Source organism: Mastigoproctus giganteus, chromosome 5 (genome assembly GCF_048544385.1).
Source record: "Mastigoproctus giganteus isolate SK-2022 chromosome 5, ASM4854438v1, whole genome shotgun sequence".
Taxonomy (NCBI): Eukaryota; Metazoa; Arthropoda; class Arachnida; order Uropygi; family Thelyphonidae; genus Mastigoproctus; species Mastigoproctus giganteus.
Window position 1 is genome coordinate 210,030,821 of NC_143579.1, and position 27,439 is coordinate 210,058,259.

General features: G+C 38.6%; 1 protein-coding gene across 1 annotated transcript in view; it reads left to right on the top strand.

The window, feature by feature from the left end:
* The window catches only part of LOC150086058 (tyrosine-protein phosphatase 69D-like), a 495,496-nt gene that overhangs the window by 305,407 nt on the left and 162,650 nt on the right, over nt 1-27,439 (top strand). The window contains exons 3-4 of the mRNA XM_090374352.1: nt 3,167-3,463; nt 15,802-16,095. Of these exons, the coding sequence (XP_090230478.1) occupies nt 3,167-3,463; nt 15,802-16,095 (591 nt within the window). The remainder of the gene's footprint in view (nt 1-3,166; nt 3,464-15,801; nt 16,096-27,439) is intronic.

Genomic DNA, 27,439 nt, shown 5'->3' on the forward strand with positions numbered 1-27,439 from the left:
CTTCTTAACTCAAGTTATTAATCTTCACAGAAATTAATTTAACCTGAGAAATTTCTATAAAATTATACTCTCCTTCTAACGTAATCAGGATTTATTGGAGTGAAAAAAATCTTCAACTTTCAATTTAATCTCCACGAAAGATTCCAAGATTTACCATCATTATTTTATCTTGGAAACAATAGCATCTAATGATACTGTTTATATTACTTCGAAGCTGTATCCGAATGATAAATATCCTTTGCAAATCACCCCAGAAATTCGCAGCTCATAATCTAATTGAAAAAAAAAAGAAAGTGAAAGAAATTACGTTATGTGGATGTCCAATTGCATTTATATATTACTATCCATTTTCTTAACAAGAAAATGAATATGAATCAGTTTTTAAAATATGTTGAAAGCATCTCTATGTTCCCTCTCTCGTTATCTCCTGCAGTGCATGCTCTATCTTTCCTAGGAGACAGTAATTAAGAACAAAAAAGGCAATAATGTTAAACAAAAGACTTTCTCATTCCTTCTAGATTCGCGTCTATTGTGTGATGAATTGTACTTTAGGTGGAACACGCAAAGCAAGATGCCTCTCTTGATTTCAACATTCCTGGAACTCCATTTCTTTTTTGTTATCCGCTTCCTGCACTTTTTAGAAACATAAAGCATTAATCATTTTTTTCTTTTTTTTTTTTTTTTTCAAACGGTTGTGCTTTCTGGAGGTTATATTTTTATTAAAATATTGATCTGGCCTTTCAGTATCTAGAATTTTATATATGATGGAAAGAAAAAAATATCAGAGAAAGAAAAATCAGTAATTTCTGTTTGTTATTATTTCATTTTTTCCCCTTTACTCCGTCTGTCCGTCCACATGTAAGAATTCCAGTGAAGGAATCATGAAATTATATACATACACTCAGAGCCAAAACATTATGCCACAAGCATCCCACAAATGTTCGATGTTTGGATAATTTGGAGGCCAGGGAAGTACACGAAATGCTTGTGCATGATCCTCAACCATTCCTGCACAATGCTGGCCTTATAAAACAGGGCGCTGTCTTATTGAAAGAGTCCAGTGCCATCTAGATACAGGGTCACCATGTAGGGCAAAACTTGGTCCCGAACAATACCGAGGTAGGATCTGGTGGCGATGATGTGTTCAGTGGGGATGAGGGTCCCTGTAATGTCCATGAAAACATCTCCCAGATCATTATACTACCACCACCGGCTCGTTTTCCTCCAACCGTGAAGATGGGTGCAGCTGTTCACTTGCTCTCCCCGTCGAACACGCACCCGTCCATGGACATAGTGGAACCTTTCATCAGTTCATCAGACCAGGCGACTTTTTTCCAGTCGTCCAGAAAAGGCAATCAGCGCAATATTTTCACACGTGCTGCTAACATTTTTGTCATGCAGTGTATTTATAGAAGCATGTATCAGTGAGATCATATCATAAAAAAAATTCCAGTGTGGTATTTATCGATTTGATAGAGACGATAAGGTGGTTGTCGACACGTCAATGAACATTAACTGATATCCACTTTTCTCTCGATTTTTCTTTCTTTTCTGTATCTTTTCCTTTTTTTATTTTTGTAAAGGACAGATTAATTAAGACTGTGATAGCAGGACACTTGTACACTGTACTACTTTACAGCGCGGTAAATCTTCCGGCAATCGATCATTGGAAGGTGATACTAACATTCAAGTCTCCTACTTCCCGCTAGAACAATCATTAATTTTAGTGAAAACTTAAGGCTTATTGTTACTTTGGCAGCCCTCCTTTACTGAAACGGATAGACAGGGCCAATAAGTCGCGGCCATTGACTTGAGACAGATAGACAAATTGACTACAGGAATAACTAAGAGCTTTCCTGAAATTCAAGTAAGCAAGTACAGTATCCTACCAAAAATCATGGCACTCATAACAAACCACGCATTTATGCAAAGAAAATAATATATTGATCAATCTTTTATTGTAATGATTACTTCAGTGCATCGTGGAACACTTTTTACTAACTTCTTGCAGAAAGGTGGTATTCACAGCCCAAATCTGTATCTTTAGGCCGTCTTGATTCTACGTTTTGTTCATCCCAAAGAAGTTTAATTGGTTTGAGATCTGACTCTCTGAAGGCCACTGCAATGTTCCGATCTTAGTTTCTTCAAACCGTGCGTTCACATGCTCTGTCGCATGGAGTGCTGGAGTTGGAAGTTGGGCTGCAGAATTATTCAGATCATAATTGCAGGACGCAGCATTCATGGCTCCATGAACCGTGACCAGTTTACCTGGTCACGGTTCGTGGTTAAATGCTTACTACTTGAGTTAGGGCAACACTCAGTTAGTAAGCATTTTCTAGGCATCCTCCATACACAAACGCGTCCATCATACTGGAACAACCTGTACGGTGACCACTAGCTCCAAAGAACCGATTTTCATTAATCGATACTGGGTGAAAATTCATGGTATTTCTTTCTACGTATCTAAGAAACACCTCCAAGTTTTCCAGGGCCACTCGCACCTCTCAGCTCAGGTTATCTAAGATCTCATGGTAAGATGAAGTAATCAGCGATCTCAAGCCTCTTTTCTGGTTTCTTTGGCTGGATTTAATCTCTGGACTACCATTTATTCAAAATATTGCCAATTGTTTGTAAGTTTGAATTCCTCAGCAGTATTACGTTTTTCCCCATGTGACATTCAGCTATCCCTTCTGAAACACTCTCTTGGGTTGCACACTTGGTAGAATCGCCATCCTCCCCGCACCGGGTGAAAAAGACCTGAGTTCGAGTCCAGTCGATGACATGAGGAATTTTTATGGGCCTTTTTCACAACGTGGCTGAGTTAGTCGGTCTCAAGCGAGGGTGGCATGGTTTTATCTCCCGGAAACTCGGGTTTTTCGGCCAGCAAACAGAAAATCGACCACAGTCGCTGATGCTCCTTAGACTCTACTACTACCTTTCTGAAACAGCTTTATCCATATGCTCATTGTGCTGTATACAATTTTGAAACGAATTCATATACTCAATTTTCTGTCATCAAAAGGGTGTTCCACGACTTTTGATAGGATAGTGTATGTTAATTAAGGAAGAAATAGTAGTAATGGCATTATTAATCATAATAACAATAAATTATTCCACCAGTTGTTTTCATCTATTACAATTAACTTTGTTTTTTTTTTATTTTCAGTGCTTCTGTCCGTTGAAGTGGAGCAGAATATTACAGCAGAGACAATAGATTCTAATTCGACTTTAACGTGTCGTGTCACTGGCCATCCTCCAGCGTCCATTCAGTGGCTCAAAGACGGCCAAGAGCTAGATACGGATAACGAACGACTTCAGATTCAAACGACAGACATTGGTGGCGCCACCATACTCGTTTCGGTGAACTTTGAAGCGCTGAAAAGAAAAGATAACGGGACGTATGTATGCCAAGCTTCAAATGACTTCAACACATCTTCAGCATCACAAGATTTGATCGTAAGAGGTGAGTGGGTTTCTCCAACATGGCAGTAATTTTCACCGAGAAGATAATAACGGTTGATCCTTCCAATCCTTGGGGAGCAGAGTAATTAAGTACTACTCTAGCGCGGTGGTAGAGGATAGGAGACGCTTTTCGGGGGAGGAGAATGATAAACCATTACCGCCATTAGCAACGTTGATAACCTCTAGTAGCGACAAAAAGATGCACCAACTCCAGCTTAATCGCTGGAATAATGTACCAAACTTAATGCCAACATTATGAAGCTTTTCGTACTAAGCCTTGCCCACCAAAGAATACTAATCTTAATGTGAGAGTGGTATATTGGCATTAAATGATAAAGATACTAAAATAAACGCCATTCTTCACGCTAATTTGCAACCCGTTTTGAATTGCGAATCAGTTGGTAATTGGTGTAAAGATCGGCTGATGATATTTATGTATAACGTTGAGCTGCGATGGTTGTATAGTGTCCGGGCATTGACTTTTCTACGTATTACCATCTCCAAAACGAGCTTAATGATGGTGGAGGATATGGATTGCGTAGATTAGTGAAAAGCCAACCGTGGTCAGCTATCAGGTCACAGAATCCCGCCACGTCTGACATCTTAATTCTCTTGTTTAGTTATGAATTTCTTAAGTATCATTACATTAACTGCTTCCCAAAAGATTGCTAAGCGTATCTATCTTTAGTAAATTAGTATTTGAAGTTTAATTTCTTTATCTTTCTGTTCTGCAAGAAGAGATAATGTTATGCGTTTTCCGCGCTCAGTTTAATTTTATATTTGGGCCTTTTGGAAGGATTCGTCGAAGCATCCCAAGTTTCAATAAAATCGGACCAATAGAAATTTTATATTTGTTGACTCTTTCCAAATTTTAGAAACAATTCATGGGCTATCCATATATTAAATTGCAGCTGAAGCACTGAATATTGTTTGTTTTTATACGCTGGTTAAGAAGGTTGAATGGACAATGTGGCGGATGTGCAGAAACGAATTTTTTTCGATTCGCCCATAGAATCGTTGTTTTTTTTCTCATTTTTTTTTAATTAAAAACCATGAATTATTACTTGCACACACTGTCCAAGCGCATAAACATTTCTGGAAGTCATCTGTAAGCCCCTTTCGTTCGTTTTTTTTTCTGAATGTCTTCAGTGGACTGAAAATTGGTTCCCTTAAGTACACTTTTCAGTTTAGGGAAGAAGAAAAAGCGACAAGGGGCTGGATCTGGCGAGTAGGGTGCATGTTCACACACAGGAATTTAATTTTTGGCCAGAAACGCGAACAGAGAGCGCATTGTGTACTGGTACATTGTCTTGATAGAGCATCCGAAACCATCCTTCCACAATTCAGGTCTCTTCCTTTGCACAAGTAAAGCCATCAAATGTAGAAATGCATTTGGACTGTTTTTTAATCGGTAAATAGTTGGTTAATATAAAATTTACAGATAAGGTTGGAAGATCATTGATGTGGCTTAACTATAGAGTGAAATTAGAATTTCAGTGCCATGGGGTCTTCCCCTAAGAGGTTGCGAAGAGGACTAGAAGTAGTCAAGAATTATTCTGTTAGATAAATGTTGAAAGAACCGTTTTAAATTGTGGGAGTAAAGATCAACAAAAGTCGACTAATGGCTTTAGCAAGAACTGGCAGGTACAAGAGTCTTCGATATATTTTTTTTAATCTATTTTACTGTTTTTTCATCCATTAAAACAGAAAAACCAATGAGAGAATACACTCAATTTATAGACAATACACTAACGCCTCAAATCCTTACTTTCTATGGTGTGGAACAAACAAAGAACCTTGGTATTTTTGTTAGAGAACGACGGCTTAAGTAAAGGAATAGAATTTGAAAGAGAATATGTAAAAAAATAAGCATTTCTCTAAGGATGGGTTGAGTTATAAATTCAGAACAATGCTTTAAATGAGAAGCGTTAAAACAATCTTGTGAACAAGCAAAAGAGGAATTGCTGAGGTCAGTGGTTTACGACCTTTCTCAGATCATGTACCACTTCACGTTTCTTGGGACATTTTTGCCGTAACCCCAAATGGGAGCTGGAATGGCTATATTGAAAACTTTCTTTGCTCGTATACCCTGAAATCCCTTTCGCTTTCATCGAGAGAACGTTGGTCCCTGGCACGGACAAGGCACAATCTGGTAAAGTAGCGCCATGAAGATTATTTGCGAGCTTATCCCAGAGGCACCTTAGAAAGCATTACCATTAGATTCTGTCTAGCTTTTAGCGAGGTACACCCTTACTGGTCCGCGAATGGCATCGGTCATACTTCTTGGCAGTGGCAAAAATGAAAGTCGTAACTTTGTTTTAGACTCTAAGCACGGGTTTGCCACTTCTAATAACAGCCAGTTTCGTGGCATTTATTTGGTTGTCGCTGCCACATTCACACGACTATGTTATTGGACGAATGTGACGAAGTATAACTGATTATGTCATAAAAATCCATATGTGTAAATCCATTCTTGGTATACCTCGCACTTGATTAGCCATCACTCTTTGTTGACGATCCAGTTTCTTACAGTCCAATATTGATTTCTCGATATAACACCTGCCATAGTAATTTTTGTCCAGTTCCCTATCTGTTTTCATAACTAGTACATTCTATTCTGCACTCTTCAAATGGACAGATTTGCATGCACAATGTCCAACGTGATTGTTAGCACCTTGATGTAGGAGTCTTAAGGCGCTATAAAAAATGTACATAAACGTTTGCAGGAAAACAAACCGGTGAGCGAATGATTGTCTAAGAATGGACAATGCTTTGATCATTAGATTGTCAGAAACTGGATAGTCAACGCAACACATCCTCGTTCATGTGGGTTGTGATTCACCAACAATTAGACGCTGTTGGAAACTGGATACAGGAGAATATTCGGTACGCTATCAGGACTTGGTAGCATCAATGGGAACAGGAGTATCAATGGATCTGTCTACTAGCAATAGAAAACATCTATCATAATCTGACAGATTTTCAACATGATCTCGAAGTGGTCTCAGGCGTAGATAGCAAGGGGGTTCCCCCCCCCCCAGAAACTGAGGTTATTTTTGTCCAGAAAAACTGGCAAATCGACCAGAGAACACACGCAATTTATAGACAAAATAAATATATGGATAGGTAGAGGTAATCACTTACGGGTGACCCTAATATCATACTTTGGCGGTTTTTTTTTTTTTTTTTTTTTTTGTATTTTGGACATGCTGTGTGTCTGCAAGTGGTCCCAGTGGCACTGTAAAGAAGCAGAATCTTCCAAGGCCAGATGAGGGTGTGAGTAATGTGGGTATTGTGAATAGTGTTGCTGTGATGTTCATCTGGCCCCCATCACCAGGAAGGAGCATTCCAGCATCCGTTCATAGACTTATTCCGGATACAGCGGGCAGATGTGTGGCCATAGCCCAGGCAGTTGTAGCATTTCGTGACTGGCACGATGTCTCTGAATCTATGTGATCCCCAGTCAATGAAGATCCTGTCTTAGCCGAAGATTCGGCTAAGACAGGATCCAATACCATCAACTGTCTTAGCCAGTTGATGGTATTGGAAGCCCTGGATTTCTTTGAGAAGAGTACCCGACTTGCTTGTTAGTGCCTTGCTGTTCGAAGTAGTCTGAAAAAGTCCTTGTTTGTAACTCTTTAAAAAATCCTTCCTGAAGATGGAACTGTCAACATCAAAAATTAGCAAAGCTGAACCACGTTGTTTTGGGACTTCAGATGTTAGTCCCAGTTCTGTAAACCGTCACAGTTTTTGATGGTATCTGCGTCATCTTTAAAGCCCCTTCGACGACTATTCCCTTGTCCCAGATGGTTTTGGACATTTTTTATTCTGATGTTGGGGAGCTGCGGCTTTAGGGTAGACAACCTGAGATTTGACCTTCTCACTGCTATTAAGGCAGACAATTCTGACCCACCTTAATGATGACAACGTGTTCCTGGCCTTGCATAGTGGGAGGCTTTGGTTGCTTCAAAACAGCCGCATATGAGATATTGTTGGGCTTCTCTTTCACCAGGGAGGATCTCTTAGATACTAATGGTTGCATAACCAAATCATTTCCTGGCTTGGCCAGGCTGTCAACAAAGTTGTGGAATACAGCGTTCTGCGCCTTCAGTTGTTCATTCTCCAACAAGAGACAGAATGTTTAGCCAAGCTACCTTGTTCACGTGCAAGAGTGAGCTCTACTATGCGGCGCAGGCGTGGAATCACATCCAGGTAGGCTTTGTCTGGCAAAGAAGGTTGTGCGAGACTCAGGTCTTGTTGCATTTTTGGCTCTTTCTTGGTGAGGTAGACTTTGTAGCAATTGTGAGGAGCTTTCTGTTTATAGCCTTTCTTTTCAGAGACACGGCGGGGGCCGCGACCGAGGGCCCTCAGGGGATTCCACCTGAGGCTGAGAAATCCGCGGAACCAATTTTTGCATGGACTGATGGGGTAGAAGCAACATTTGTTAGTTTCTTAAGTTTCCTCTGCAGTTTAGAAGAGCGGGGGCTCGGGCCCCTCGTCGTACAGTTCATCATGTGGTTCTATGTCGATGGCAGTGCTGCAAGGGAAGTATGTTGGAGCATCGGCTTGGAGGGATTCTTTTTTGATCTTTTCTTGGGGCAAGGAGGAGAACTGTCCCCTCTACACTGTTCATCGTCACGTAGATGGCAGGACTTTATGTTCAAACCATTCTAAGACTAGTGCTTCTTCCTTCTGTTTTACAGCAGGACAATGTCCGTCCACACACTCCCTCAGTTGAACAGTATCTACATTCTTTCTTGACCTGCATGTTGCTTACTGAACACATTTGAAATATGATGGGATGTTCACTGATTTCAACCTCTTACCAACTGTCCGAACCTCGACACAAGTGCAAGAAACATGGCTTAGTTTCACTACCATAACCTTTGCCACCTTTTCGACTCCGTATACCGCTAATCTTTTGTTATCTATTGCTCTGCTGAATTTCAGCTAAAACGTACACTACTTTCTGGTGGGGAAAATAAGAACGCAATTTTTATTTATTATCATATAATTATGTTATTACACTGCCCTACCATTACTATCCGGACATCCCTCCATTGATAGATCATCATGTTCTACCCAAGACCACTTGTCAGACACTTTCTACGATAATAGGATGGCACATAATCAATTGGTCTGTACGTTGACATTTCAACACCACTGAAGATCCCTATCTCCATCTTCTTCTCCTTTTGTAGCTCGACGCCCAGTTACGAGGTCAATAAATATTTTGACCATCCGGTGAGGATACAAACACGCCTTTCTCAATAACGGCAGTTATATTAATATTCAATTTTGGAGAAGAAGCAGTAGCAGCAGGCCGGTTGCTATAGATTACATCTTACTCTTCATTTGCTGTGGCTGCTTGCAGTATGGCAGGTCCGCTTTTGATCGCTAGCCGTGCAATAATCGGATTTCTTTGCTGGTTCGTCCATCTCTTCCCCTTTGATCTTGACATAATTAATTGTGAAATCTCCAGCGTAGATTGTTCGAGAAGTTTTAATCATATCGGTAAAATTTTGTTCGACATAGCGCGCCTTTCTTCAAGGAATGAAATCTCGAAGCCTTCCACTTCAGACATATTGATCCACTTTGGAAAAGGCAGGTGCGTAAAAACAGCTGATCTTACTTCACTTACACTTTGCACTGCTAGAGAGATTTAGTGCACACGAAGAGATTTCTTCTTCCGTTCTCTTCCTTTTGCTTCTCTGGGGATTAAGATGACGATGCATTTTCCAGTTTGGTAAACGAAATCACAAAAATCTAAACACACCATCTTTTAAAAGAGAATTATGTATTTGAAAATAGTGTATAGTCTTTCAAACAACCACTTACTGAGAAGTTTACGCTAAAAGAAGATGTCTTTTATCCTTTTTCCTTTTCAAAGTCAAGTTTTAACATAAGGATAATCGACTTGATCAACAGATTCCTTTAATAATTATATTTTACCTTTGTGTCTTGCTATAGGATATTTTAATTTGGAAAGGAAAATTTATACTTCAATTATTTACTACTGAGCGTGCAAAAAACTGCAAAAAACGGAAAGTCCTCTCAAATTTCTCAATAGAATTTTCTAACCTTATTATCTCAAGTTTTAAAAAAAAAATTTTGCAACCCAAGCATTACATTCTAAGCATGGCTTCATCAAGATAAACAAACGGAAACCGCTTTTAGAAACGAATTGCTTTCCAAAGAAATTGCAGACATGGCAATACTTTCAGAATGTACAAAGCAAGAACGAAGGTTTAAATTTTACTTTCATTTAATTAAATTTTGAGAAGATTAAATTTTTACTTTTGAAGGGCCACAATCTGGAGCTACAAATCGATTCAAGTTACATAAGATAGTTAAATGCACATGATATTGTTTTCTTTATAAGGGTTGAAAATTCATGAAGTTGTGTCTCGAATGCATTATGGTATTGCGAGTAGTAGTTATAGGATTTTACCCGCATCAGCGACTTAGACCATATTAGTTGAGTTGCCTGTTTGCTGGATGAAAAAGCCGAGTTTTTTGGGATCAAAAACCATTCATTCTGTTATATCAAATATTCGCCTTCGGCAACACTGTTCACAATAAAATATTTATGAAAAACATTTTGTTCTCTTAATTTTGTTGAGCAGTGTATCTCTCCTTCAGAACCGAATAATCCGATGAAAATCAGTTAGAATATGGTAATGAGAAGTGAGCTACAGACGTTCCCCACAGTGAGGTCCTATCGGGACTGCTGCTTACTGCAATTATAACACCACTAGTGAAGAACAGCCAACATCTAAGCTATGCAGACGACCTTAAAATTCTAATTCCCATTACTCAGAACGCAAACTTCGCTTTGACCACTGAGTCCATTAATGGAACACTGCTTACATGTCTCACACAGTTCGGGCTGAAAATCAACTCATCCAAATCTGCCTTGTTAATCTTCTGTCTAAAACCTAATCCACTGTGATTTTTCCATCTCTTAACAATACACATATTCCTCAGGTTGCATCTCATTCAGATTTGAATGTGATATGCCACCCCAAACTGATTTCATCTTCGAATCGAAAAAATTTTCTGATCTTTCAGACTCAGACGGATGGGAAATCGCAGTGTTTTTGCCCTGAACTTAGTTAAAAACTGCAATATATTAATGACCTCGCAGTAATAAAGAAGTATATCAGGATATCTTACCCATCACGTTATGCGGAGCTGAGATATGGGCCTCAGCAGCAACTTCCTAGAGCATGTAAATTTATTCCTTTTTTTTTTTTTTTTTTTTTTTAATCTCATTCATCTTATCATATGTTGTGTTACTTCAGGTAAATTTTTATTCCCAGCTTTTCCGTTGTGTGGCTGTGAATCAATTACAGTCATCACCTATGAAGAAGAGGGACAATTGCCTTCCATTTTGGCAATGTGATGGTCGTAATTATTCTGGACTTAGGACTTTAATTCGTCTGCTATTTAAATTAGAAAACAGTTTACATCTCGCTGTATAAGGTCTTAATTACCGTACTTTATTGTATTATTCATTCTGTCTATTCGTGTTTAGTCCTGGAATATTAGCCGTTGAGGGAAACTGTTCATGGTACAATAAAGATTCTTCTTCTCCACCCCTAATTTAGGGAACTTAAAAGACAAAAGTTTGGGAAACGGTGATTTAAATGATATTTAAATGTTTACTAATTCATAGCACGCCAGGCACAACAAATGTAGGAGATACGTTAACACCACACTAATCTTACTTTAGTAGACAATCCACGCATGTCGACGAAAGAGGTCGTTGGAGAAACACCACAACCTAGCAAGGGACGATTAACGTTCAAGTGTCGCTGTCCACGGAAGATACTGTATTCCATTCCCGCTGGACACCGAGTCTCCCAGCTAAGTTATTTATAGGGTCGGCGTAATGAATAGACCGATCGTTAATAATAAAACTGCACACGAGCGCACTCTAGTATAGCAGAGCGTTTGCTGACAGGAGATAACGAAACAGCTAAGTTCTTCACCACTCAAATATACATTTGAGTAGGGATTGATAGGTTTGACTTCGCGTGACGTTATGCATATTTAACTAGAAATTGAAAGTTTTTGTCTCTGAGTGAAGAAACAAAATTCCAGTCGCGTGGTGGATATTTCTAGAAAATTGGCAGGTGTTTTGCTTCAAGTGACATCACAACTTGTTTAAACAGCAAATTTCATTTTTGCTTGTCACCAATATACTTTACTGGTATATGTGTGTGGAAAACGAATGTCCATCTACTGTTCTACTAGATGGGCATTCGTTTAGATCAGTCTGTCTATCTATCTATCTCCCCTGAAAATAAACCAAGATGCTTGTCAGAAGTTTAAGCTGAAATCTCAACTCGGCGGGAATCCATCCAAAAAATTTAATGATGGATTCGCTTCACCTCGAGCAGATACTATAATGGAGGGACCAAAGTTAGGTCCTCTGTTGTTAACAAGTGTCCTCACACTATGTAGATGACTCATACCCGCCTCCCCCCCTGCAAGCTTATTCAAAATTTTCAAATGCGCATGTCAAAAGGATGTATCGCAAGATTTAAGCAGTCTGCAGCAATAGTTAGAGGAAGGTAAGTTTATATAATCTAATATTAAATTTTGGATATATAAGATGCAAATTAAGCTAGGTCACTTTCTGTATTATATTTATTCTTATAATTCAGTACGTTTATTATTTTATTTTACCAAGAAATGTCGGTAAATGTGAAAGATAAATATCATTAATAAATAGAGAATGTAATATTCCCGTATAAAATTAAACCAAAAATCAGAAAAACATTTAATTGAAATTTTAAAAATTGTCTGCAATGGCCAGCAATAGCACAAGTGTAAATTATAAACTGTTTAGATACTCATTAATATTATAGAATAGGTTAGGAAAAAAGCTCCATGTTTGTACGTTGTTGTGAGTAAACTAGCATTTTTGCCGGTTGCCCCGGTATTGTACTACGCAATTTAAATTTATAAAATAATAAAACACTGCTTTAGTTTTGACGTACATTACTGTTTATTTAAAATGCATGCCATTAACCAGACTCTGGTTTCGACTCTTAATCTTAAGTGAAGACCTCACAACGTAGAAATATCTACCAGTGTGAGATGCTAGATGGCCCAAACTCCTCTGGTTTTGCAATTTCAACGCCCTGAGACATTGAAATAGTAAAATCCAGAAGGAGTGGTGGATTCTAGCGAAAATTTTCCCATAGAATTAGTGTGATGCTGCATGCAAATGACCAAGTGTTTGTGAAAATCATTTAACCTCCAGAGATACAAACAGTACCATGAAGCTACTAGAGCAGTCTCCAAATGCAGAATCACGAATCAGAATGCTTTTCGAGAAGGAGTCGGATCATTGGTCTTAGTTTGACCAAATTCCGTCTCAGCAGTTGGTACAAACTGAGGTGATTGACCAATGCCATGCATCATTACATGACGCATGGTGGATGTTTTACAAGATGCTATCCATCAACTATATGACTTCCGCTCGACGTGTAGCAGCATGTTTTGTCAACCGTGGGGTTTTTCTGGATACTGAAGAGATCCATGTTGTACTCTTTTCTTAACAGTTTTATTGATAAAGCCGCGCTTCCTCTAGGTTCTTTCCATTTATATTCATAACTAATAGTTTTGTTAATGGTATTGACAAAAGTGTAGCTTAATGAACTTTGGCCCTGGTGGAACCAATTTTTTATGTAATGTTCTCATTTTTCTCTTTTCGTTTTGGTCCCCCCACGCGAACTCAGGGTCCTTGTGAAACTGCACCACCCGCGCCAGAGGATAAATATGCCACTAACGGGTGAATTGGAAAGGCAATTTTATGGTTCTTTTCAAGACTATTTTTTAAACAAGAATGTAATTAAAATGATATTCGCAAATAATAACTTTGAATCCATTTGTCTTCAGCGATTACCAGTCTTCAGAGAATTTCGTTTAAAAGTATTCAGTCAAGTTGTCTTACCCTGAGGCTCTCGTCTTTCAGAACTTGAAAGAATTAGACCTTTAATATCACTAGCCTCTAGTATCAAATCTCCCAAAAAAAATCACCTCTAGGGAGAGAGGTTTACGTGTTTGAATAAGCAGTGAACAGCACTTCAGCTTTGTTTCCATGTACGTAATTAGTCATTCTTAAATAGCCTTGATAATCTATTATAACTTGGCTTTCTTCATTAGGCTAGACAGCCAGTCATCCATTAAAAAAATTAATCCAATTGACGTTGCGATATTTAATATGACAGCTGTTTAAACGACGCCTATTCTGTTCGCATGCCGGTATTTAATATTTAATCACAAATATTAAATTAATATTTAAAAAAACCGCTTAATTTTCATTTTGCAGATGGCTGAATAAAACCTTTTTTTCTTTGAAATAATCGTTTGGAAATTCAAAAACGCTCTATTGATGTCATTTGTAAATTGATAAAAAGCGCCCCCTTTTTTTTTTATCCCGAACATCAATTTAACTAATTATCTGCTCTTTAACAAAACGAAAGACAAAAAAAAATAAAATAAAATAAAATAAAATAAAACAAAAAATGCAAAGTTTAATGTAGCAGGTAAAACGACTTTATACCAGCAGACGACAATGGAACAGACGAGCGTTGGTTTACGCACTTCCGTTTATCGCTTTCGTAAATAGTCGCTTTGAGAATTTTCTGTCTCTCTAAATGTTTTCAATAATTCACTCTCTCTATCGTTTCGGTAAGTTTATGTAATTTTAAATTTTCTCGAAAATTAATTTTATACTAAAATCGATAATTTCTCATTCGAAGTTTGCTTTTTCAAGCTCTGTTTAATCGTTTGTACTGACTAATTATGGGTAATTTAAATACATAAGTGCAATATTATCAAATATTTTGCTAATTTATAAACGGAAATGTTACTGGGGGAGGGGAGGGGAGGGGAAAGTAAGAATGAAAAATAATTAACAGAAAAATGATAGCTTTTTTATTGCTTGAATGTGTACAATATAATATTCGAATGCTAGATTCTTCATTTATAATAAATTAAATAATTTGAATATTTTAATTATAATTTTTCTGTAATTCCAAGCAGAATGTGATTAAATTTTTAATGTTTAAGGCCCCTAAGTACGTTTTACCTGGCAACAGCCGTAATAAAAGTATCTAGATTTGTTAGAAGGTTGTAGAAAAGCAGAAAAAAAAAAAAAAAGATATCATTGAATTCATCAATAGAAAAACTGTAATGATGAACAGGTCCACCCACCCAGGGGATGTTTGTCGAACTTTAGCCAATTCCAAAGAGACTCAATCAAAACAAAAAAAATAATAATAAACTATTTTTCTCTGGATCAAAGCAGCAGCTTTGATCCTTAGCCTTTCCTTCTCCACCCCAACCCAAAAAAAAAAAAAAAAAAAAAATCTTTGATGCGCACCACGCTTTAGAGAAATCTGCTCTGTTTTCCTTTTTCAGATGAATGCTGATCAGCTGATCCCGAAAGATAAAGCGTCGAACTTACCAGAAACAGATGCAGATATTTCTCTCCTATGGCGAGTTAAGAATATATTAATAGAATATATGGTACCCGTTATAAAATGATCCATAAATCTATTGATCCTTAAAAAGAATGAGTGAATGACGTGAAGCGTCAAAGCAAGTAAGGCTATGAGGCGTCAGCATATTATGTCTGTAAGCTGCATGTATTCTGTAGTTGATTTGCTGGACGAAAAACTGGAATTTTCCGGATAAAAACCATGAAACGCTCTCCTGAGACTGACACTGAACAACATTGTGGAAAAAGTCCATAAAAATTTCTTGCTTCAGTGAAGGTATTCGAACTTTGGTATTTTCCACCAGGTGTGGGGGAGACAGTGATTATATCCCTGTGGGTTAGATGCCATAAACTTTGGTACTGATCACCATGCTATCGAGAAGTCTTCTGTAACAGTGTAATGGTTTCGCCAGTCACTCGTTGGAGAAGTCTGAGTTCAAGTCCAGTCACAGACGAGGAATTTCTGAAGGTCTCTTCAGTCGAGATTGTAGTTAGCCGATCTGAGATACAGGAGTAAGGTCCTCACCAGGATTTTCATCCCGCACATCATGAAAATCGGACCGTAAACGTACACACCTCTACATATAATACACAATTATGGCCTAAGTTGCTGATGCGCCTAAAACAACAGCCATCCAGAAATTAATGATGTAGACATATACTTGTAATTTTAAGTAGTGTTCCATTAGCAGTTAGTTCACAATTAGCTTCATACTGAGACTGTAGAGATATTTGATAGATGTTTTTTGTTGATTAGTTTCAGTTTATTATTGGGTAAACGTGATGTTTATAGTCAGACTTATTTCTTTATTTATTTTCAGAGCCTCCTGTTGTGACTTTTGATCCCCCACAAGTGGAGCACTCCACTACCGTCCTTTTACACTGGCGTGTGACATTTCTCGGAAACCTTCCCGTTCAGCGCTTCGAATTGCATATGAAGAATATCAGTGCGAACTCGGACTGGGCAGCAGTCCAGGATCCTCTCCTGCCGAACGTGACCATGTATGCTGTTGCCAACTTACTACCAGGGATCACTTATGGCTTCCGTCTCTCTGCTGTCAATGAAGCGGGGAGTAGCGATTGGGATTATTATAACGTGTCTATGCCTCCTGATGGTAAGTGTTGCTGTATGTTTTTTTAGCTACCCCAGAGAGAATCTTTGAGAATTTAGGAATAATGATTCATCTCAGCTGCCTTTTCGTTTTACTTGAAAAGTGATATTGCTAAACTTTTAGCCAGTCACTCGTTGGAGAATTCTCAGTTAAAGTCCCGTCACAAACGAGGAATTTGCGAAGGTCTCTTCAATCGAGGTTGTAGTTAGCCGATCTGAGGTAAAGGGAGTAGGGTCCTCACTAGTTATTCCATCCTGAATAACTGGTGAGGACCCTACATCAGGCTCATGATGGAGGTAGTTAAAATACTTTTCATTGAAATGGATGCGCTATCCAATAGTTTTCTGAAATTTGTAACAAAAATTTGGGTTTGAATCCTGTCATTGACTAGAGGAATAACGTATTAGATTTTAGGAGAACGAATTAAGATTTCCCCATGAGTATTCGTTTTTTTTTTTTTTTTCACCAGCCTGCACAACAGACAAATCAGCCTGTGAACACAGTTGCACTATCATAATAGCCAAATACGTATCACAGTAGGTATTTGCAAAAATTCTCCCTTCCCACTTTTTTTTAAATAAAAATAAAAAAATTTAAAAATTAATAACAAAAATAAAACCTTTTCTCCTCTTTTTTTTATAATAATAATTGCCAGATTTCTACTGGTCTCATTTTTATGAAATTTGGAAAAACTCGACAAATCGTTCTAAAAAAAAAGTCAGATATAAAATTTCATTAAAAAAAATCATGGAAGTTTAGCAATCACGTGAACACTACCCACGTGACTGGTGACAAATGTGATGTCAAATACTGAAATGAAAGCGATAGCATACGGGACCACGGTAGTCTTGTGGCAACGTTGCTGGCTTGCTGAACAGCTGATCGAGGTTCGATTCCAGCTGCTATCCTTATGAGAATTTTCTCAGAGGCATTCAGTATTGAGTTTGGCGGTCTCAAACCGTGGTCGTGAGGTTTTTCACCGGGATTGACTCCGGTTTTCCCCTCACAACAGACAAACCGCCCTTCGCGACGAGGGGGTACACGAAAATTTCATAGGGCTAGGGACGCGTGTAGACTAAACTTCGCAGCGTTTTCGCTGCGAACTTTACTCTTGAGGGAAAGGGGTTATGGGGCAGCCGTGCCACCATCATAAGGTGGGTTGCGGACAGTCATTAATTTAATTTCAGTGTTAGAAACGTGATTAATTCACAATTTATGCGCGAACAGAGAAATCTTTTCTGCGCATGTATGCAAGCATAATATCCCATGTGATATATATTCCAAAAAAATACAATAATAATAATTGCTGGAATTCTATTGGTGGGATTTTAATGAAACATAGGAAGGGTTGACAAATCTTTCTTACAGGGTGAAATATAAAATTTCTTTAAAATCCATCCACTGCGAAAGTCATTACATGCGGACGGACGGACTAACGAAGAAATAATAATTGAAGAAGTGCTATTAGTCCGATTTTAATGATATTTGGAATGCTCAACAAATCTTTCTAAAAGGCCCAAATATAAATTTCACAAAAATCCGTTCTGAGAGTGAGTTGTTACATGGCAGGGTTTAATCCCATCTTGTAAAGCTTCAAGGTGGGCAACAAATGTTGTTCTGATATTCTAATTGTAGTTAGGAAGTCTAGAAAACGATTGGCTATTCATATAGTTTAAATATTCTAAGGGGCCTACATATCCTCTTTCTGCTTAATTATTCCCCGTTTGAGAAAAGCTTCTGAAAGTATTGTTAAAGATATATTCTCTGGACTTGAGGTGAAGGTCACAGAGATCATATTAATTATATGACGCCATTTTGGCTTACAGACTACTTCCCGAAATATTCTACCCTAAAGCCAACAAAACCTTGTTCAAATAGGGATTAAGTTTAAAAATTTTGTGTCACGCCATAATATTAATTATCGAACATTTCTTGTTAGCAGTGATGCTAATAAAATTCCGTTGCCTATATTAATTAGTAATCGTGTTAATTAATTAACAGAAAAATGGAAAACGTGTATGATTGGTGAGAATCGTGTGAAATGATGATGAAGCAAGATCTAGCTTGCATTTAAAGAACTCGCCTTTTATCTCTGATTGCTTTTCTGCTAAGAAAGGCACAATAGACAATAAAAAAATGTCTGAAATCAAACAGAAAAAAAAAAAAGCCTGTTTTATATGAAAAAAAAGAATATATATATGAAAAATATATATTTTATATGAAAAAAAAAAATAAAAAGATGTTTTATATGAAAACATCCTTGGCTTGAAAAAGGTTAGCGAAATACATTTGTGGAATAGTATGATTGTGACATCGAGACTACATCGGTACAATCATGCTTCCTGCAGTTACTACTGCAGAAAGTACGATTGCAACAATACAAATATTTGACAATAACATTTCCGTTAAGTTCCATTGTTAGGTGTTTTCACATCAAAAATAAATAAAAGAAAGCATACTTACCTTATCAGTGCAATTAACTGCCCGATTTTTTGTCCGTCCGTCTGCATGTAATAACTCTTCCCGGTGGATGGATTTTAAGGAACTTTTTTATTTCGCTCTGTAAGAATGATTTGTCGACCCATCCTATGTTTCATTAAAATCACACCAATTATTATTATTTTTTTTTTTTTTTGGAATATACTGTAGCCGAAGCACTGGATATTATGCTTGCTGACATGCGCAGAAACGAAAATTTCTGTTCGCGCATAAATAGTGCTTTTTGCTGTAAATCGTGAATTATTAAAGTTTGCTAAAGCGCCTGAAATTAAATGCTCTGCGCATTAACTACCTTTTTTTTTTTTTTATAATGAACTTATATTTTGCAGCAATTGATTTTTGTTGAACAGCATAATTATTCGCATTTTAATCGATTGATTTTAGCTGTTGCTGAAATCCATTCTTTTAATGAGCAGAACATGTCTGTTATATAGACTACCCACAACCCACCTTATGATGATGGCGCGGCTGCCCCACTAACCCCCTTCCCTCAAGAGTAAAATACGCGCGTCCCTAGCCCTATGAAATTTTCGTGAACCCCTCGCGCGAAGGGCGGTTTGTCTGTTTTGAGGGGAAAACCGGAGTCAATCCCGGTGAAAAACCTCACGCCCACGGTTTGAGATCGCCAAACTCAATGCTGAATGCCCCTGAGAAAATTCCCATAAGGGTAGCAGCTGGAATCGAACCTCGATCAGCTATTCAGCAAGCTGGCAACGTTGCCACAAGCTACCGTGGCCCCGGATGCTATCGCTTTAATTTCAGTATTTGACATCCCATTTGTCACGTGAATAGTGTTCGTGTTCTTTGTCATGATAAGGAAGCAGCCAAAATATAATTTTGTGGGGGGGGGCATCACTTGAATTCGGAGAAAGCTGACTGTGTTTATATACTTCAGAAACAGAACCAAACATACCCCTAGAAAAATAAAACAATTGTCCTGATAAAAATTGCGTCATATGTTGGAAGCCAGAAATATTAATAATAGTTTTAAAAGATCCTCTTCTGTATTCTTTAAGTTAGGTGTGCGTTAAGCACCAAAGCAACTAAGGCTTTGAGGTGTCTGTTAGCTTTCCCTATAACTTCGTGTATTCTTCGGTTGGTTTGCTGGACAAGGAAAGGAAAAAGTTTCCGGGAGGGAAAGCCATGTGATCCTCGCCCGACGCGGAATAACTTAGCCACATTGTGAAAAATTCCTCGCGTCATTCACCGGATTCGAACTCAGGCCTTTTTTCATCCTTTGATTATAACTATTTGCTACCCACGAAAGCTCTATATGCTTTCAGGTGACAACTGTTCTGCTCTCAAATTATCTGTCATGGATCAATGATTTGGGTATTAGATGAAATACAAGTACAGTAGAACCCAGATAAGAATTTTCTGTACTAGGTTTGGTTTCTTAAGTCCCGATTTCAACTCTATATGTTATAATGTATTATTTTCCTGCGTCTAGTTTCTCGGGTAAAACGTTCGTGATAATGGATACACAGTGTATTATTATAATGACGTTTTCCCACTTAATATGTTTTATTAAATATAGAAATTATTTATTTTTAATATTAAAAAATATTAAACGATATAAACATTTTGGTAAGCGAACAAGTTAGTGCCAAGCATCATTTTAGTTCGTAGTAAACCACCGAATTAGGTGAAATGGCATCGTTTTTGATATTCATGTATCTCATATTATGGATGCCATCACAACGAGTAGCCCTGATATTGCACTACCTCCAATAAACAACGCTTCGCCAATGGAGAAGACTAATGTTACTTATTCTCGGCGGGAGTGGGATGGTCGTAACCGCCGAAAATCCATTGGCGAAGAAGTAGTAGAGGAGGCATGTGATGCAAGAAAGCAAACTTATGTAACATCACCCAAAAAAAAAAAAAAAAGAAAAGAAAACCCCACCATTTCACACATCCATTTCCTCTAAAAGTTTGTCCAATTCCTCCTTGAATTTATTTAAGCTATTAACTTCCACAACGACAGATGGAAGTTTGTTCCAGCAATAAACTGTCCGCTGGCTAAAGGCAAATTTCCACACATCTATTCTATAACTGTCTTTCTTCAATTGAATTTATGTCCCCTCAGGTTCGTAATCTGAGCAAGCAGAAGAATCCCACCAGAATTGAGCCTCCTCAGCCCATTCAAGGCCATATACGCCTCAATCAGATCACTTCGCAGGTGCCTAGTCTCCAGACGCTGAAATTTGCAGAACTTAAGCCTTTCTTGGTAAGAGGTACCCTTCACCTCACCAATCTTGTTGCCCTTCTCTGTATTCTCAAGCAACTCTACATCCTTCCTAAAATGAGGCCTCCAGACCTGTAACAGTACACAAGGCGTGGCCTGACCATTGCCTTATACAAAGGAATAATTACCTCCTTTTCCCTACTAGCAAAATTCCTGTATTGCCTATTCGAGAATCGATTGTCGAAGCGTTGGTTATTCGAGGTAGTTCAATATCGGGGCAGCTCGTTGTGAAGGCAGTCACAATATAAGATATAACAAACGATGCCATTTCACATACACTGGTGTTCAAAGAAAGTGCATCACCCTTTAAAAAATATAATTGTCGTCCGAATAACGTAAGTATATGGCAAGATTTTTTACAGATTGCATCAGATAACATTGACACGCGTAGGTGATGACGTAATATTGCATCAGCTGTTACTTTCAGCTATATAAGCACGCTCTGCAAGAGTTGCAGTCATTCCTTACGAATAACGTAAGTATATGGCAAGATTTTTTACAGATTGCATCAGATAACATTGCCACGCGTAGGTGATGACGTAATATTGCATCAGCTGTTACTTTCAGCTATATAAGCACGCTCTGCAAGAGTTGCAGTCATTCCTTGCTTGTGTCAGGATGGCGAGTTACATGCAGTTAACACCACGAAGAAAGAATGCTATTGCTTTACGTGAGGAAGGATGTTCTTCTCGTCATATTGCTTATAGAGGGTCTTGTAATCATGTTCACGTAAAGAAAACTCGAATTTGGCGGGGACCTCCTAGGCCATAGCCTTTAAAAGCTCTAAAAGCAACTAGAATGTTAATTTTATAAACATGAACTTTAAACAGTAAGTAAGAGCACATAAAGGCAGGTCTATGACAGTCTAGAGGCAGGGAGTGTCAACCAAATGACCCCAGAGCGTCCAATTCACATCCCTACATTTACATCCCTACCACTTGGAGGTGTCTCTCTATTATCCAGCTATTAGACCTGCTCTTCTAAAAACTTTATCGATAAACTCACAAAAGTACGTATAGAACATTCTATTTTCAAAATGGTACTGAAAGGTATCCTGGCTTAGCCCCAGTGTTGCTACCTCTAGCGAGTTTCTTATTTCCATGTAAATATGGCACTCAAGATCAACATGAAGGCCTGTCTCCATCTCTCCGCACATACAAAGACCACTCCTTGCCAAGTCGAGCTGACTAACCCTGGATATTAGACCATGTCCAGTAAGCAAACCTGCAGACCAAACTGCAACCATGGCTTTATCTTAACGTTCACTATCGTGACATCTGGGAGAAACACATTTGTCTCTCTACCTTTTTCAGACTGGATCCATCTGTCCTGCCAGATGGCTACCAATTCATCAATAATTCTCTTTCGTTCCAAGCCATGGTGCAGCGGTCCTCCAGGTGCCCCACCCACCTGGCACCCAATACTTCTGCGGAGATAACTCTTTTCATACAGTATGTTAGTCCTGCTCGGATGACAAGCAGGTCAGCTGGAAGCTTCCCCGCAAACACCTGCAAAGCCTCAATGTAAACCGTGCGAGAGGCTGAGTCACACCTAGCAGTGCAAATCTCTGCGCCGATGGTAGGTATTTCCTGACCTGTGTGTTGATTGCATTGCTAAACCAAGCCCCGGAGGAGTAAGTCAGTATTGGAACAAAGACGGGTTTGATGCCCCATTTCACCCGCACTACTCTACAGAGCTTAGCACAGAAGTTTGACCTTCTGTCTGAGATATTTAGCATGATCTGTTAGGTACAGACGCTCCACCAAGTGCAACCCAAGGTACCTGACGCACTGGGCATACCTAACTGAGATATCTCCACATCTTTCAACGTATGGCCTAGTTCCACTCAGCCGGCCCTTCAGTAGCATCGTCACGGTCTTTGTTCATGACATTTGCAGCTTATGGATGCCACTCCACTAGTGTCTTGTAATCAATCGACAGTGAGTAGATTTCTTTCGAAACTCAAGAATAGTGGTTCTGCTGATAGGAAAAAAAGAAACCGAAAGCAAACGAGTCTCTACGCCAAAACCGGACCACGTTTTGAAGCGCTTATGCCATAAAAACTAAAGTTTCTTCGTCTAAGCTGAAAAGAGAATGGGAAGAACATACAGGCGCGGTAGCAAGTGCAGTAACAGGCAGAAGAACGCCTCTTCAAAAATTTACTTGTAGCCCGTCGTCCTAAGAAGAAGCCCCTCCTCACACAAAAAATGAAAAAGGCCCGATTAATTTGGTGTAAGGAGCATGTCAAATGGATCCCCCGAACAGTGGAAGTCAGTTATTTTCTCGGATGAGAAGAAATTCAACTTTCATTGCTCTGATGGGAGACAAACGATTCGCCGTAGACGTGGTGAAGAATACCATCCAGACTGTATGGTGTCTACCGTGCAATTCCCTACCAGCCAAACGATATCTTGGTGCATTTCGTATCGCGGAGTAGGTCACCTGCAGTTTATAAAAGGTTCCGCAAATGCCAATGTATACCTGGCCTATATTGGAAGGCAAATTACTGCCAACCATTAGAGACCATTTCAACTTGCCAATTAACTGCATCTTTCAGGACGAGTCTGCTCCTTGTCATCGGGCGAAAAGTGTAAGTAGACACTTCTGTAATTACTTTAGCTTCATTTCTGCATTAGAAGTTCGACAGTATTGTGTTTACATTTGTTACAGGTGAGAAAATGGTTGGAAGAACGGTCCATTACACAATTGTTACCTGGCCAGGAAACAGCCCGGACCTGAATCCTATAGAGAACTGTTGGTATCGTGTGGAACGTGCAGTTGTCAGAAAGAAACCAAAGACCCTTCGTGAACTCCAGGAAGTCATAATTCGTGTTTGGAACTACGAACTATCAGTTGATTATCTTCAGAAATTGATCTTGTCAATGCCTCGACGGTGTACTGTTGTCATCAGGGCCAGAAGCGGTTCAACTAAATATTAGTTTGCACGTGGTGAACTTTTCATTTTGTTTTCCATTTAAAATGATAAACTGAAGCAAATTGAGGGCTTCTGATAACATTTCAGCCATAATTGTCGTGTTTACCAAAACTGTTGTATAAAGGTTGCAAATGCTCGTTTTGGAATATTTTGAAAGCACTTGTCAAATATTACTTAGCTTTGCCTTAACTATTAATAAATATCTTTTGTTTATATTTCTATTTGTGACCCTAGTCATTAATGTAACATACCATCACGAAAAAGGGTTAGAAATGTGAAATTCCTATGTGATGCACTTTCTTTGAACGCCAGTGTACTTTGGTGATTTACTACGAACTGAAATAATGCTTGGCACTAACTTGTTCGATTATTGAATTTTCGGCAGTCTGAGGCTTTCAGCTTTAAAACATTTTGATATAATGGGGAAGTGACATATTGCAATTGTTTTAATCGATATCTATAATCGGATACGTAGACCGCGTTAAGTTCTGATGGTTGTGAATTGTTCTGAATTACTTGGTGGATTGTTGCTCTGTCTTATTGTAATTCTGACCTTTTAAGGTATGTTGAAACTCCAAAGGAGCTCATTTTCCAACTTGGTAATGAGTTTAATGGACAAGCAATTAGAAATCCTAAGTTTAAAAATGTTTCCCATTTATTTATTTTACTCTGCCACCGGGTTTCGAGCCCGTGACCACCAAATACGGAGGATGCGGAAAGGTCAGGAAATGACCACCGCATATCCCCGGAGCAATATGACCTTAGTTGCTAATGCTCCTAAAAACCAAATAACAACAACTAAGAAGTTCTAAACCTCCAGTCCCTTGAAAAACTTCTTATCCGGGTTCTACTGTATATCAATTAAATGGTAAAAATAAAGTCCTCTGTGTGAATGCCAAGGTGCAGTAGTACTTTTATACCTCACTAACAGTATTTTTGGGTTACATGCTTACAGTTGTAAAACCGAAGTTGCTCGAGTTGCAATCTTACCCAAAGAACCAATTTGCTCCCTGTTAGAAAATCGCTGATGGAAGTTAAAAGTAAGGGAATAGCAATTTCTAAGTCATTGTAAAGGAGATATTGGGATGCTGATTCATCAACATCCCAATACTCCTTTACAATGGCTTGGTGAAGTATCAGTTTTGAAGCCACAATCATTATCAAGAACGAATGGACTCGACTACAAAACAGAACAGCGAGCTTCGTGTTTATTGAATAAGGATTTCATTATGTTCCCCTGATGTGTAGGGCTAGTTGATGGTTTAGGCAACTGCCAAGGATCTGGATTTTTAAGGGTCCATAAATTTTAAATTCATATGTACAGGGTGAGCATAAAAAATGGCGTAATGAGTCTACTTTTTTTTAGGTTGATATCGGCTATTCATCATGCATCAATCCATGAAATGGAAATTTTATGTAGGGGTGAATAAAGAAATCTGGGTAATAGAGTTAATGAACATTGCATCCGCTATTCGATCGCTCTGTAATTATTATTATTACTAGTCATATGGTGCAATGAAACCTGAGGCTTATGCTGCATCAGCCAAAACAAATTCCCGATTTACCCTGAGAGAGAGAGAGAGAGAGAGAGAGAGAGAGAGAGAGAGAGAGAGAGAGAGAGAGAGGAATCACCAAGAAAGAGAAGAATGATGATATCCAGCTCAGGACCCTGGGTGTGCCAAGCCCATGCTCACCGGATATACAATGCGACTCTGAGAATTGAATAACGTGTCCCTTTTATTATTTGTTATTGTGAAAACTGTTCTGCTCTGGAATTACTTCAAGACACTGTCCGATTTAGATAGTCAGGCGCCCTGGTGTATATATTTTATATACCCTAAAAATAAGATCACTGGTGTCCTGGACCGAAAATAATATATATATATATATATATAGGAAAGAGAGAGAAAGACTAAAAACTCATTGCCCTCAGGGGAAAAAACTTGAAAGGATTATACAGGAAGGTTTTTGGATACTGCTTAGATACAACGATGTTGAATTTAGATATGCTTTTATAGGGAGTGATTTTTATATAAGCCGTGCGGGAGTCGTTGGGTTAATGGTAATTGCTATTAGTAAATAGTAAATTACTATTCATAGTAATTTCAGCTTCAATAACTACTAATGATAGTTATTGGAGCTGAAAGTAAATAAATCATCAGGGGCTAATGGGATGTATCTAATTATATTAAACGAAACAGCTAGAGAGGTAATCGAACCTTTAGCCGTAATTATCAGCGCATCCTTGGAGTCGTGGGAGTCCCTTTTGACTGAAGATATGAAAATGTTTCTCCTTTCCATAAAGGGGGGGGGGAGAATCAAAGGGTGAAGTGAGTAATTACAGACTTGTAAGCTTAACTACTGTATTATAGAAAATAATGGAATCAGTGGTTAAAGAAGTTATGCAGGATGATCTTGACAGGGACGCAAGAATACGGCAATCACAGCACGGATTTGTTAAGGGATTTGTTTCCGAATAATCTGATTAGCTACAGTGAGGTAATCACACAGGAACTGGATGCAAAAAATAATTTTGACATCGTATACTTGGACGTCAATGAAGCTCTTGACACTTCTGCGTGAAGAATTGCTGTATACATTGGAGAAGTGTGGCATATGGGACAAGTTACTGCTATGAGGTAGAGGGAGGGTAGTAAGAGACACAGAGCGGCTATTAACGACAACTGCTCTTCGTGGACTAATGTTATTAGTGAAGTAGCCCAGGGTTCAGCACTGGGCCCCATAATTGTTTTCTATATTTATTAACAATATTGATAAAGCCGTATGAAGTTTAATGTCTAAGTTTGCTGGTGGTGCAATCAGAGTATGCTACCGTAATAAGACCCGAATAAATTAAACAGATGAGCTGAAAAGTGGCAATTGAGGTTTAACGTAGATAAATGCAAGGTACATTTGGGCGCCATTAATTCCAGAATAACACATCAGTTGGGTGAAATACCACACTCAAAGTAGTGGAGAGTGATAAAGACCTAGTGGCAGGGACACTCCCAGTGGGGGCTGAAGGGGCTATAGCTAGGACAGCTCACTTGGTTATATCAGTGATATACAGAAATTTCGCCAGTAGGGAGGAGGAGGTATTGATCCTGTTGTATCGCGCAACTTTGAGTACTGCATAGTTTTTGAAGTCTCATTTTAGAAAGTGGATCTGTTGGAATGAAAGACAATCATGCAGAGAAGAGGGACAGTTTAGTCAGGGGCACGAAATGGTACCCTTATTAAAAATGGTTGAGTTCTGCAAATTGCATTGTTGAAACAAGTCGTGCAAGGAGACCTTATTGAAGTGTTTAAGGCCTTAAATGGATTGACTGTTGGAACGGGTCCACGTCAGTTCTTTGCAAGACATTGTACGACAGTAAGGTGCATGACAACTCGCTGTATGCGACAATTCGGTGCACGAGACAATTGGTGAATACCATGTTGCTGTATGTGATAATATGGTGAAAGACAAATGATGGCTATGGCAATTTGGTGTATCACATAGAGATCAGAAATTAATGAAATCGGTGATGTAAAAGGTTTAGGAAAGAAGAGAAATTTTGACGAATTAGAAAGGAGGAATATAGAAATTTAGAAAAGAGAAAATAATATATATTTTTTATCCATTTATTTTGTATGAAAGGATTCTCGTACGCAGGTTGGAAAGC